Below are 14822 nucleotides of genomic sequence, written 5' to 3' on the forward strand. Positions count from 1 at the left end.
TCTGACAGGTAAATCTAGCAGGAAGATAACTGAAGAGATGGAAATGAGATTTTCATCTCCACTGTGGGGACAATGCACACAAAATGCTGAGACAGTTCTAGTAGCAGTTTCTGTTGAAATAGTTTAAAAAAGATGACAGCTTTGTTCTAAATTAGTACTCAGTTTACCACATCAATGGATTATTAATTACAAGTCTATAGGCTGTAGCTCTCATGGGGGAAAAAAACAAGTGTATGTGGTAGTCATGCTGCAATCCTGGCTGGCAGGGGGTAAAAAGATATTCTGAGGAAAACAGCACAAAACTGTGGTTCTGGTCCAGATTCAAATCCATCACATCTCACTAGGCAGGGCTGGGAAATGCAGGTGCTCAGTCATGGCCAGGGTGTAGCAGTCATTACTAGGGTACTGCTTCAAGCTGAGACATTACTGAATCAAGAGTTCCGCACTGGCAGGGAGAAAAAGCTGAAATATTTATGCTGAACTGCAAAAAAAGAAAGGCTAAACTGGGAGGTCAGGTAAACTTCTGCAAACAAATGGTACACAGAAGAAAATACACACCTAAGTGAATCCCTCTCCCTCCTGAGAGAAGACATCCTAAAAGGCATTTGGGTCTCAAAGCCCCCAGCGTGAAGCAAGTTTCTCCTTTTATTCATACCTAAAAGGAGAAGCTTGTACCCTCATACAAAAGCTGGTGCAGATTCTGCTCCCTCGCAGTCTCCCAGAATTGTGTACATTAAATTCAAATGGAGAATACTGCCATTCTGTGACCCAGGCAGTTCATCTCTGCTGACAGCCCATGCAGCACCCAATTCCCAAGCAAGATGAAAAGCTGAACTACACAACTGAACAAAGGTGCTGCTTCAGAGGTACTCCTGCACAGAGGCGCCAGCTCTTTGCCTTGGCCTCAACAGAATTCTTAACAAGCTGCTCTCTCAAAAGGGTGGCTTATTCAAGATGTGTGAGGGTAAAAACTGGTGAAAACCTGGGTTTTTTTACCAGTGGAAAGCTCTGAAAACCATGCAAGGGCTTTGTTTCCCCAAGCCCTGTGCTGACACAAGATGCAGCAGCAAGCGTGCGTGGTGAGCGTACAGAACACCAACTGGTGTGCGCGGGACACGCTGCAGCAGGCGGGCAGCCACAAGTGTTGCACACACATTGCAACAGCAGGGACCACTGCTGGCTGCAGCTGCTAGTCCTAAGGGCACTCAATCTCCCAAGGTACTTCAGGGTCTTTCTTTATGTTTTGATCATTTATAAACTATGAAAAGCCACACAACATGTTTCCCAACTGCACCTTATTACCCATTCTGCAGGAAAAACCTGTATGAGTGCAATCAGCTGCACGCTGTGAAATGTAGGAAAACAATAAATTAATTAAATCTTTTGAGGAAAAAATCACAAGATGCTTTTGGTTCCACTTCGTTTTTTTCTTGCTCTCCCCTTTTTTAATTTGATGCCTGATACTTTTTAATTTGCCTTATGCTTAAATTATTTTCACACTAAATTTATTCTAGTCTTTACTGGAAAACTAACATAAAGTTAAAACAAAACAACCAACCAAACAACAACAAAAAAATAATCCCAAAAGCACCAACAATAAAAAAAAAAAAAAAAAAAAAAACCAAACAAAAAAAAATCAAAAAGGCCTTCTTGTTGCACACCTTTCCAGATATTTCTTACTGCACCCACAGTCTTTCTACATTAAACTGCACAACAAAGAAAAGTTTTTACAAAAATGTTTCAAAATCTGATGCTGGTGCCAGAATTCAAGAATTCATCCATGTCACTAATAAAAATTAATTTTCAATTTTATTACAGAAATCACTACAAAGCTCACATCAGAGCTCAGGTAACTGCAGCACTTACAAGGGTGTTTAATGCTGTTGGTTTTGCATGCAGACTTAACTAGGAGGGTTTCAGCAGGCCCCATGTCTGAAAAAATAAATGCCAGCATTGTAGTAAGAAAATTACACTCCTAAGATAACACAATCTAAAGTACCAAAGGTATGTTTAATGTCTGTGAGTTTTATGCAAAATGGATCTGCAATATTTATCCAATTTTATAAAACTTCCAAGTTCTTTTCTGTCATATATTAAAGGAACAATCTTAATTTTTCAATTGGTTTTCCAAATGCATCCTAAATAATAATAAACATGTGGCATGTCAGAGATCTGCACACAGGAAATGTTTGATAGTGCCATGGTGTTGTTAAGCAATGTATAATCAGTGCAAAAATAACAGAAAAAAAGAGGTACAAAACCACAAATTTACAAATTAAAGGCTAAGAAATTACTAGCCAAATACAGTGAAATTAAACCAAATAGCACATGATAAAAGATCTGTTGAGGCGACAATTAATAAGGTGGGATATGAAATTGTTTAACAAGGTGCAAACTTACCCACAGGAAGATAAACCAGCCATTTATTAAGCATACAGATTAAAGTCATGGTATTGCTTCATGAAAGCATCACTGCTCAAATCTCAAAATATACTATAAAATTTTGAAAATCTTCTAAAGTGTTGAAATATTTGTTCAGTGGATCGGTTTGTCCTAGAAGATTCAGAGCTTTTCCTTTTAAGGCTACCAATTAAATCATTCTCACATTTCAAAAAGTAACATTATATCTCTCCAAAGCTGTAATCAAGAGCCACTTACCAACTTCAACTGGTTATAAAACACAAGTGTATGAAAAAGTGCTATTTGATATTGGTGTTCTTGTAAGAAGAGAGAAGTAACAACCCAAGTAAAGTCAATAGTAAGACAGTGATATGCTGTAATGTAAATGCTGTCATTTGTCACTCTGGACAGACACTTTTCCCAGCACAAAGAACATTCCTAGGCAGGCTCATTCTGCTCTGGCTGCTGCACACCTCCACGCCGCTCCTGACTGAGTCTACACCACACCAGACCACCCCAGGGCACCACGGCTGATGCAATCGTGCAAATGATGCAAAAAATCCTCCCCCAAGAATGAATTACTCATTTCCATGGGTAAGCCAGTCTCTGACAGGTGACCTCCTCCTCCTGAGGAAAAAAAAACTTCCCCACCCTTCTGCAGGTCTTTCCTCTTCAGGCTCCACCGAAGAGGAATCTCTAGTGATCTACTTGCAATTACGATTCTTGCAAGTTATGGATCTTTTCTTCTACAGATGTGGGAAGCTTTCTTGTACTCCCAAAATAGCATAACCACAGGGAACAGGCATTGTACATGTTATCAGATACTCATCTCAGTATCTCCATGAAACAGTAACTCCTTGAAAGTGTATTTTCAAGTTCACAGAACTTTTATGTCGAAACTACTGTTTTAATTTGCCAAGAATGAAAACAATCCAAAATGTAAAATCTCCAGCTACAGATGAATCAAGGGAGGGTATCATCTTGACACCATGTACACAGAGAGGCTTGATATGCAGGTGAAGCACAGGGTTCTTCAGCGTTTGATTATAAAAGCATTTAAACTACTGCACAGCACACTCACCATATTTTAGTTTAGTCTGTGAAATTATGGACATGGAGATACTATTCTAAAGCTGGGGGAGGAGGTGCCAGTAAAGCATCTTCCAGCAAAACCAAAACTCTGGAAAAAACCCGTTCCTACTATACCTAATTCCAGCAGAGCACACCAGAGAAATTATACAGCAAGTGCGTGCACCACCAACTCACTGTCTCTCCCTGAACCAGACGGTGCAGTATTTTGTTCAATTTATCTGAAACTCGCCTGAACTGCCTCTAAAAGTTTTTAGAATTCTGTAATGGGAGAGAAAACTTATATTAGAGAAAGCACACAAACCTAATGTTCGCACATTCACATACAGCAGACAGGTTTCTGGAGAAATGTGAGAATCTCTGGGGGAGCAGAGACAAACTGGGAGCAAATTTGCCAAGGGAGATTTATTCCTCCCTTTTCCAGAAGAGCAGGAGTATTCCATGCTTGAAAAAACTTATTTTTCAGAAAAAAATAGCAGTTTGACACTAATGCTGTTCGTGCTGTATCCATTTAACTTTACCTTATGGAAATGAGCCAGTTACAAGGTTGTAAAGACTTATCCCCAGGCAAGTTTTCAGGTTAAAACATGTGGGATGAGTAAGAGATGAACAAAATAACTCACCAACTCCTGCTGAGTTTCCAGACAGCTTGAAACAGATATTTACAATTAAAAAAGGGAAAAGATTCAGCAATTCTGATAAAATAACAATTAAGTTAGAAACTTAATTAAAAATAGGCTTTGAGGTTTTACTGGATGATGTGGCAATCTAGGTATTTGCATCAAACAATTACTGATGCCATATCCTTTCTTGCAGACAACCAGGCACAACGTTTAACTCTCTGCCAGTCTTACTTAACCCTTTTGCTCCTTGCAAACACATTTTACCTCATATTCATAGCTGAGAGAAATCATGTTCCACTAAAGCTATGTTAGTATAAAGAAATATCAACTGACATTGAACAAATTTGAACAAATCCAAAGAGAGACTTTCCTTGCAAAAGCAATTGTTCAGCCACCCCCACCCAAGATGAATTCATACATCCTCACATGCAGGACCCAGAAACATGCAAATATTTGCACCAGTTCTGTGTGCTGGTCTGCATTTAGTGGTTTGTTTGTTTTTCAAATCAAGAGACTGAAATCGTTAATTCTGGGTAAGAGAAGAGTGTGAGGTGTCAGCCAATTGCCTTGCTTCCCAAAGGGAGCAAAAACTCTATCCATAATACAAAGTCCAGTCCTTCCCTGCTTTGACAGGCATTAGAAGCGCTTCCATAGCTGGGTCACCTTGGCCCTACCCTGTGCTATTACTGTATCCCTTGGATTTCAGGGGGTTGTTAAGAGTTTCTTCCACTATTCACCCCCTACACCTCCTGAGGAATGGAGCCCACATGCTGACTTTAGGACACTGTACCTTCCTTCCTAAATGGATTACTAGGGCAAAAACAATTACTGACAACTTTTAAGAGCAGCATCAGCATCACATTAAGATGGGCACGGCTGTATGAAAAAAAGTAATTCTAAAATGAAGTCTAGGTCTGTAGCACAATTATCAAATTGTTTAAATCTCCTGTGCTATTGTAACTTTTTTTTTTCATAGTGAACTACCAAGTTTCCGAATTACCTATTGCAAAAGTGAACAAATTACTGCTGAAAAGTGCTTTCCAATCTGAATGATTCCAGTCTATGAAAGAGCCTTCATCTCACTGTTGCTCCTTTTAGCCGTGGAAATACAAATAGTGCCTTTGTTAAGATCTGTGCTAATAAAGACTTGAGCATTTTGATCTGCTTCCATATAACACTAACAGAGATGCCAATATGGAACAACACTACTTTTTATATTCAATCTATACACTTTCTTCTTTTAAAGAATAAGGTTACATACGAAGACCTGTTTTGATCCATTAAATCATACTTAGTTTAAACCAGCAATTACAAATTGTAATTTGTAACAATCCAAACAAAAACTGGGGGAAAAAGCTGAATTGCAGTGAAAAAAACAATCTTTGTCCTCCTGTACACCTCAGATAATGTATCTGCTATAAAATGGAAGTTATTACTGTATGTACTTCACCACTGGAAATAAGATGGAAAAAGGAATGACTGACCTAGTCCACAAAATATGCTAAGTTCAAATTCAGTAAAAGTGCATTTCTTAAACTGCATACACTCTGACAATGAAAATATCTGGCTGCTAAACATCCATATGTAATCCTGATTCACTGACTTCCTTCAGCATGCAAGTGAGCCAAATAAAATCAACTGCTGATCAACACACTAAAGTGATTGCTGAAATCAGAGCCTCTGTGATACAGCACGGTACTCGCAGTGACTTATTCTTGGTAAGAGCACATTAGCACCCTGATGCATGCTGGCATCCTGATACTGCCTCTCTTTGTTCCTGTTTTCCCCCCACCCCCAAACATCACAAAAGTTAAGATTCATACATGGGGACACAGCTAAACCTTTAATGCAGAAAGTGCTGGCTTATACAGGGGTCCTCCAACTTACCTGTGGCTTGGCAGAAGAGGTGGAAGGGTCCCCGGACACTAACATGCTGTGCCTGGTCACTTAGGAAAGGTGGCAACAACATGACCTTTACGGGGTCTTTGCTAGACCGAACATCAGGCTGGGTACTGGTGGGTGAAGGAGGTGAATCAGTTCCCACACAGGACAAAAAGGAGGTACCAGTAGGAGGGAAAGGTATAGGAGATGAGGCTGTGTGACAGAAGAGGACAGAAAAGAAAGTAAAAGGGTACTAAGGAAAGAAGTTGAAAGAAATACATCACACAATGAAGAAATAATGCACAAAAACAAATGAGTTTTAGAAAGGTAAGAGGAAGTGTCCCTAGGCCTCAGGAGAAGAGTACTTTCCTCCTTCTCCCACGCTGTTTTCCTCCTGTCCTTCCCACCTCCCTACCCTGGGTTATAACCCATTTAGTTGAAGCTGAGAGGCTGCTTCAAATTAATTACAAAGTTTTTACATTCCCCTCAAGGAAATCACAAGGAACATTAGTGCTTGCCAAATGGAAAGCACTGTGTCACTGTGTCACATTTCAGAAAAGCCAAGATGTAATACAATTTATTTTAATATTTATTCTGTTATATGTACATAATTAAAAATAGAAAAATAAAACCAAACTGAATCTTATAAAATATAAACTGTTTACACTAAGATGGTCTAAATTATGTTTGCATGAAGGTTCAACACAGAAAAGCAGCCCAGGCATACTGCTATTTACTGTTAAAATGTATTCTACTTCTAGCAATATTTACAGAACGAAGCAGTGAGAGGAACAATTCTTTAAGACTGTACTGCACACATAAAATGCTTTTACAGACAAACAGTGCAGCTGTGAACCAGGCTGAGAACAAATGCACACTTTCACGTTAGCAGGAATGATTCACATAAACAGTTCAAAGGACTGATTGTTTAAGCAGCTCCAGTTTCAGTCTCCAGTTGCATAGGAGAGTGAAGGTATCATCCAGAAAGGGTGACGCTGCAAGAATTTGTCACAAAAAGAAGCTGAGTTATTTCTGAATCTGAAAAGAAGAAAAAAAACCAGCAACGTTTTCTCATCAGGCTGTGTCCTAACAGTCCATTCCAGCGAGTCATGAGCTGAATTGTTGGGAGTTAATTCTTCTTGATTCCTGTTTTGCTTCCACAATGCAAGAAACCTCTTTCCTTGTCACTGCTAATTGACAGTTGCTTGCCTGTACTGTTCTATAAACTAAAGAAAAAAAAAATCCAGTTTTGTATAGAAAATAAAATGTGACTATGTCCAGCTGGCTAGCTGGTGGGGGGAGGAAAAAAAACCTAAAAAAAAAGAGAAAAAAAAAAAAAAGAAAAGCATTTGTTTCCTCCTTCCCCATTCCCCACTTACTCCATGTTTTGTACTGATATTGTTGTACCTACATTTCTAGAAAGCAGCAAAGAAAAGAGCCTTTAAACAAGATTATCCCTGAGTCTTACACAAATCAAGGCAATGCTATCCCCATTATACCTTAAAATCTAAGATACTTGTAGAGCAGTTAAAAAAATTAACTTTAACCAACTAAAGATAGCTAGTGTGCCAAAACAAAGCATAAAACTAAAAACAATCACTAGAAGCAAAGAAAAAAAATGTCCCAATCTGGACAAAAGTCTATAATTTACCAATCTGATAAACTAAACTCAATTTCCAATTTGGAATTAAATGAAACTAGATCTTTTTTTAATGGCAACTAAAAATATGTGAAGACTGAATTACTTTTTAAAGCCAACTGAATTATAAAGTTACTTTTACTCTATCGAAGTATATGGCCAAAGAACAAGCAAGTAGCTTCACTAGAGCAAAGTGCTCAGTGGGGGTGAAAACTGGGAATAAACAAGTGGTGATCTGAAACTGGCCATTTGAAAAAAAACAGAAAAAAAGACAGTACAACACAAGATGCTATGGTCTCCAGACAAGTACACCACTTCTCTAATCTGCTGAGATCTGAACGAAAATTGGTTTGCTGCACAGCTTAAGCATGTGACCGCTGCCATGGCTCAGCTGTCACACCCAGGCTCTCCGTGCTCAAATAGCCAGCCGCAGGAGCACAGCTCACTTCCGCCGCCGAGAGGGCCCCGGGCTCCCTCAGTCCCCCTCCACGTCCGAGTCGGCGTACTTGAGCTCGCACTTGACGTCGAAGGGCTTGTCCTTGGCCCCGTCGCGGGAGGCCTGCGAGTCCCCAGCCTGCAGCTGGCTGTTCCCGCAGTCGGGCTCCGTCTCGTAGCCGGTGTCGTGCGCAGGCTTTGGCTGCTCCCCGCTCTGGTGGCTGACGCTGCCCTGCTCCACCAGCGTCTCTTTCACACTTTGCTCGCAATCAGAAAAATCTGACTTTGTTTTCTTCTTACCAAGCAGCATCACAGAGCGAAATTTCAAGCACTGCCCTGGCAAGTAGCCTTTGTAACAGTTGTAGGAGAGCAGGCACAAAAAGAGAATGAAAAAGAAGAGGAAGAGAAACATCAACAGGAAGTTATCATTTGACTTGAGGAACATTGTCTTTTCCGGGACTGCATCAGGAATTGAATTGAAGAGCTCGGTGTTGGAGGCTACACTTGTTAGGACAGGGCCAATGGGCTTTGTTAATATCCTTACTGTGGTTACTGGTACCATGTGAGTGGTTGAGATGTGAGCAGTGGACCCCTCAGTTGACACAGCTGACACTTTTGGCACATCACTATTACCTTCTGTTGGTGCAGCTGTTGCAGTGGGGCCCACCGTGGTATGCTGCATTTTTTTCAGTTCCAAAACATGCTTAGCCAGCACTTGGGAAAATTTTTTATTTTTCACTTTTTCTTCTGACAAACATTGGTAAACACCACTGTCTCCTTCTGATAAATTGAAGATGAGCAGTGCCTTCTCCAGCAGACGGTACTTGGGACTCTCCACTCTCAGCACATCATCTTTGAACTTCCAAACTACCTGTGCCAGATTGGACTTTTGAGAACACTTGAGTTCTGCTGTGCTCCCATGCTTGAATGTATGCTGTAGGGGATTCTCTCTTACTTTATCTGGAACATCAAAATAAATGTGCAGAGTATCAGCAATGATTCCAGTTTGCTCTAATCTGTACAGCTTCACCAGACTGTGTTACAGTCTTACTGGAAGCGTGAAGATTATGGCATTCACCTCACAAGACCAGGTGGACAGCATGCAAGAATCTCAGTAGAATACCAAGCTGCACGTGGAACATCAAGACAAACTAAGAGACAGGACACCTCAACTCTAAGATGGCCTCACTTCTAGATAAAGGTGAGACCTCACTGATCCACAATTGAGTGTGCACCTGAGAAGTCACTATTTGGGAAAGATACTATACTTGGTCTCACCTTATATCTAATCAGTGCATTTTAAGTAAAGTAGCAACTATAAAGTATCCAAGAGGAAACTGAACTAGGAACTCTCTTCTGAAAAAAAGGGTATTTGCATTTTTGGCACACCTGCAACTTATGGCATCCCATAAGTTAATTAAAAGAATAAAAAGCAAAGCTCTCATGGCGGTCCACACTTTGCTTGGATTATAAATAAAAATTGAGTACATCAGACTCTTAAGAGCTTTTTTTACTTGCAGCTATAATCTGTAACTCTACTCCACTTTATGATCTCCTTCATCTGGTGGCCGCAGCACACAGGACAAAGAAAGGACCTGTGGCTACTTGCTTTAAAGCACTATGAAAGGTACTTCACGCTGCTTTATATCAGGTTCTAAGTTCCCCCTCCCCTTTCACCATAAAAACAGCTTTTTTTTTCAGAACAATTTAATCTGATCTAGCAGCAATAACCAAGCACTTGTCAAAGCTCACAGTAGAATGTCAAATGCTGCATCAAAGAGACAGAGGCCTCTGCATTAGAAGTACTTCTGGTATTGCTTTCATTCACAAGTCACTGTTGAGGTGCCCCCATTCATTTCAGGGGGTTGTGCACTGCACACTGAAATGCATACAAACACAGACAGTTTTTAAGACAACATGCGGGTTGTACAGATGCTCAAATATTCAAAGCAGAATCCCATACCTATTACAATGTAAATGAATGTCCAGGTAATCACAAAAACAAAACTGTCTCACCACTCCACCTAGACATATGAAGGAGCTCTTTGAAGACTGACTCACCAGAACAAGAAGATGCATCTCCACCTATGTTTTGAATCCAGTTCCTGTAAAAGGAAGTTCAACCATTACAGCTTCAAATCTTGTTTCCTAAAGTCTGCCCATCCCCTTGTACTAATAAGGATCATCTAAACAGCAACAGCAGACATAAATGGATAGGAAAAAGTCTGTATTTGAAAACATTCAATTTCTAAAATTCCAATTAGAAATTGGAAATTAGAAAATTCCAAGACTGATTACATATTGATTGTAACTGTAAGGTCATCAAAGGATACTCTTACCTTTCCATTTCACCTTCTTTAAAAATATCAATGCAGGAAGCTTCAAGTGGTTTCCAAGCACAGTAAGGATCCCTTGCTAAAATACAGTCAACACAAGTGGTGTACTTGTCACAAAATGCCAATGGAGACTGCACCACACCAGAATTTGAACCAGCAAAGAGGTATCTTCTGCCCTAAAGAAAACAAAGCACAACAAAAAAACATCACAGCCAATCACTTGTTCAAACCCAAACAACCCAATTAATGGACCATTTTAAGTGTTATTAAAGAGCAGCATACATTCAGCCTTTTTTGTAAAAAGTGGTGCCTCAGTAGAGTAAGCATTTGATTAGCTTTTAATTCTACAAAGTTGTCTTGGAAATATTGCAGCAATGCTGAAAGTGCAAAAAGACAACAAAAAACTGGAACGGGTATGCGGAAAGTAACCATGTCTAACTAGGACTTTATCCATTTTCCCAGAAATATGAATGCAATAATCCTTCTGTGAGGTAAGGCAAGGCTGCCACGCTGGCACATGCAAGACAGAGCAGGCAGTAGGGCTGATGTGATAACCCAAAGCAGCCCTACTGCCTTCAGCACTTTAGCCAGCCAGTCTCTGCAGCCACATCAGCATCATCCTTGTGAGAGTCAAACACTTCTTAAGAAAGAGCACTGGTGGTACTCAAAGGAAACAGCACTGGCAAGACACTGAGAAGACGGGGGAAATAATCGCAATGGCTATTGGAACCACTGCTCCCGGGGATCCCAAAGCAGTCTGACTCTGAGCAGGAAGAGACCACGCTCATCCTTATTATAAAAGGTAGGCAGCTGCTGTATCTCACTCGTCTGCTCTAGAGCTCAGGGAAAATGATAGCTAAAGGTACACTGTGACTTTACATACTGTCAGGCAAAGCTCAAAAATGGGATGTGCTGCAGTGCTCAGAGAAGGAAGTCTATAGTGTTGGAGACTTACAACTTCCTACGAAAAGCTTCCCATTCTGCTCAGAGATTCCCACAGTGCACCAAGCACTGCTCACTCTCTAGTGCTCTGCTGGATTACACTGCAACAGTGCAACACTGCACATGGGTTATAGTGTCTTGGCATGTTTCCCAGCTCATACATCCAAGATTCCAGGGAACATGCAGCAAGCTGAGCAAACCATTTTTAAAAAATATCCAGACACACCTTTCAGTTACGCAGGAGTTAAGGGGATCTACTGTAGGCTCATCTGACTGCCCACCCTCCACACACTATGGGAAGAACCTACAGACTACTGAAAAATGCTCTGGAATCAGAGTCCTTTCTGAGTATAAAGCCCACTATCAGGGTAATTATTACCCTTCTGTGATTAGTCCACTACTGTCGGATGCCATGACATGTAACACAATACCAGCTCTGCAATGGGCATCAGTAGCCACTGACTGTGGAGGCAGAAACTTGTGTTTTAAGGCTGGAAAGCAGCAGGAATCCCTGCTTGGGAATCCCTACAGTTACCATGACTGGCAGCTGACCCAAACTCCCATTCCCCATGACTGAAAAGGACCTCTGGTTTTATGAGAATGTACTGGGCAGCTGAGTATGTCAATGAGTATGTGGCACCTGGACCCAGAGTGAATAAATTTCAATGCTATTATTCCTATAGCAGCCTTCCAAGTCTGTGCTGAAATTGCTACATGATGTGTATTTGTATCAGGCTTAATGCCCATCTCTTTCTCAGCACTGCCCTGAAATAGGCAAATCATAATTAAGCCAGTGTAGGAATGATTCCACAATTAAAAGAACGGGTATTAGCATATATATTGGAAGAGCTATCAATCACTATCTTCTGTGACAGGGCAAATTCCAAAACTCCCTGACAAAGCAAGTAGCTTGAACTATTTTTGCAGATAAAGCAAGTATTGTGTGTGTGTGTGTGGGTGTGTGTGTGTGTGTGTGTGTGTGTATGTACACACACACACACAAATAATACATATCTGCAAAGATGTATAGGTGAGTTGTCAGTGTGATATATCATACAAAAATAATACAATTATACTTAAAGAAAACTAAGCACAGGCATTTTAATTCTGCTTTCCATTTGTTTAGCAAAAGCATACTCTGTCCTTTCTTTTTATTATAAGCATGAAAGGATAAATAAGCATGCAGAACGAGCTTGTAAAAATTATGACGTAAAGCTGAGCTGATCGCGTTGACATTCAAAATTTTATTAAATAACACAAAAATAAAAGTTGTTTCAAAGTATTCCTAAGTCCCTAAGCTGCAGAGCATTTATGTATGGACCACTAGGTAGCTACTGAATACTGGTATTGCTACTAGATACTTCAAAAGAGGCATTCAATCTTTATGAAACCCAGAAAACCTCACTGATGCTGATGCTACAAGTCACTTTAGGCATAGACAGATATATTCATGGATGTGAAGGTCTGAGCAAGTAGGGGCAGAAACCTAACTCATTAACAAACTACACACAGTGACCATTCTCCTACTATCCAAAAGCACTCTAGGAATAAACCAAACAACTGATAAACAGTGCAGGACATCTGCCAGGTTTGGAGCGCACAGCAGCTCTTGTGCCATGCAGCTGGAGCTGCAGCTGGCACCCCAGGGGGCAAACAGGACCTTACCAGAGGTCCTCACCCACAGCTGCAGCAACGTGACTGCTCTCACGACACAATCAGCCAGCATGCAGGAGCCTGCAAGATTTGGGACAGCAGAAGTCAATTAACTACACAATTATGAGTCCCTATGCTTGAAGATTGTTCTCTATTCTTAGGTCTATTTCCTCAGAACCACACGCCACTCCTCTGCTAACCTCAATCCCTGGGATTTTTCTACACAAATCTGCAGCGGCCACAAGGGGTCGGGATTTTTGCATCCCTGCAGAACGGAAATTAGTTTCTTAAAACACCTTACAGTTTCCTGCTTCTGCACATGGAAACAAGTGAAGACCCGCATACCTGTGCTCCTCAAAGCCATTCTCTATGTCTAAGTAACTCCAGAAGCTTACCACCTACCAAACATATTGAAATGCAGCAGGCAATATGTGAGTGCTGCAGCATGATGAGTTACACATGCAGCCTTTGGCTGCTCTATGCACAGCATGGTCTCTTGTCACAAGGTCACAAAGTGGTGCAAAAGAAGTTTTATGAAAGAACAAAAAGAGATAAATGCTATGACGCTTATACCACTCACTGTTTTGGACGAAAGCAAGAGAGTTTGGACTGGTTCAAAATTTGGAAAAAGCTGTGTTTCTTCAATAATATGCATTCCATTTTCATAGCTGATAGCTTTGTGCAGGGCTCCTCGATCTGAAACAAAAGAGCAATGTGTTTAAGTAAGATCTCTGAAATTAAAAAAAGCATGAAAAAGTCCTTCACAACTGCTGTAAGTTGTCTCAATAATCTGCTTGTTGTTTAGCAGAACAACTCTGAGTCAAAGGCAACCATTAAACTTGCCATCAGGACTTCTGAGCAGGAAATAACATTTTGGGGCACAGAATGACCAGCTGGTGATTATATTGTGTAGTTTTGCTGAATTCACTGAAGCTCTGCAGTTCTTTTCCTGCAATACTTTTTAAAAGCATCCAAGATTGTCCCGTTACTGTGACACCTTACCTTTTTTTTTTTACACCATCTGCTGTAAAAGCCCTGTAAATATGGAAATCTCAAGAGTTTTTCTAAGAAAACTTAAGAATCCATGCACCACCAAAACCAGGTGTTCTGCAGAACTCACCTGTACCGATGAACATAACATCATAGATGGTGCCATTGAGTGCTCTGACTCTGTCAACTACAATCTGTGTATACTTCACATCTCGCTTTACTAGGCGAGGTCTGTCTCCCATTGGGGTCACTGAGTCATCCATTAGAGGATGATCTTTAACAAACTGCAATGTTTTGTCTGGTAAATTCAGAGAACTCATGTAGTTTGATGCTCTGGCTTCATTGTTTATACACTAGAACAGGGAGAGGGTGAAAAAGAAAAAAGAGAACCAACTTGCATCATTTACTTGCACAAAATAAAGACAATTAACTGCAGCTGCACACATTTTCTTCTCCACATTATTTTGGCCAGTAACCACACCTGTACACTATACTCATTGCACCAAGGAAGGTCCTCAGACCTCACAGCATTTTGATGTACTAATCCCTGGGCTTTGGACTAAATTTTTGTTTGGATCAAAATATATTTTAGGACAATATTCCTTCTGTGCTCTCATGCACCTTTAGTACTTTTAACCATCACCTCTTTCAGCATTAGCAACAGTATGCCTGTAAGGAACATAAAGAAGTAAAAAAAGTCTGACCCACTTTTTTAGGAAAATTTGAGTGTGCAGAGGAGTGCACCAGATAAACAGGCTGATTTTACTGAGACAATGCAATTTCTACACTTCCTTTCATCTGAACAAAAAGTGTATGATGTTGCTAGTGTAAACT

At 40.5% G+C, this 14822-nt stretch overlaps 1 protein-coding gene across 11 annotated transcripts in view; it reads right to left on the bottom strand.

Annotated features, from left to right (window-relative positions):
* The window catches only part of SEMA4D (semaphorin 4D), a 98706-nt gene that overhangs the window by 8891 nt on the left and 74993 nt on the right, over window positions 1-14822 (bottom strand). For 6 of the 11 annotated variants that reach the window (XM_063180352.1, XM_063180358.1, XM_063180351.1 and 3 more), the window contains 5 exons: window positions 14119-14341; window positions 13579-13694; window positions 10407-10579; window positions 10129-10172; window positions 6562-9027 (listed from right to left, as the gene is read on the bottom strand). In XM_063180352.1, coding sequence (XP_063036422.1) covers window positions 8108-9027; window positions 10129-10172; window positions 10407-10579; window positions 13579-13694; window positions 14119-14341 — 1476 coding nt within the window. In that variant the 3' untranslated portion in view covers window positions 6562-8107. Of the gene's footprint in view, window positions 1-1866; window positions 4138-5999; window positions 6207-6561; window positions 9028-10128; window positions 10173-10406; window positions 10580-13578; window positions 13695-14118; window positions 14342-14822 lie in introns of those variants that run through there. The other 5 variants (XR_010031181.1, XM_063180360.1, XM_063180359.1 and 2 more) reach the window with 5 other exon arrangements.

This window comes from Melospiza melodia, chromosome Z (genome assembly GCF_035770615.1).
Source record: "Melospiza melodia melodia isolate bMelMel2 chromosome Z, bMelMel2.pri, whole genome shotgun sequence".
Taxonomy (NCBI): domain Eukaryota; kingdom Metazoa; phylum Chordata; class Aves; order Passeriformes; family Passerellidae; genus Melospiza; species Melospiza melodia.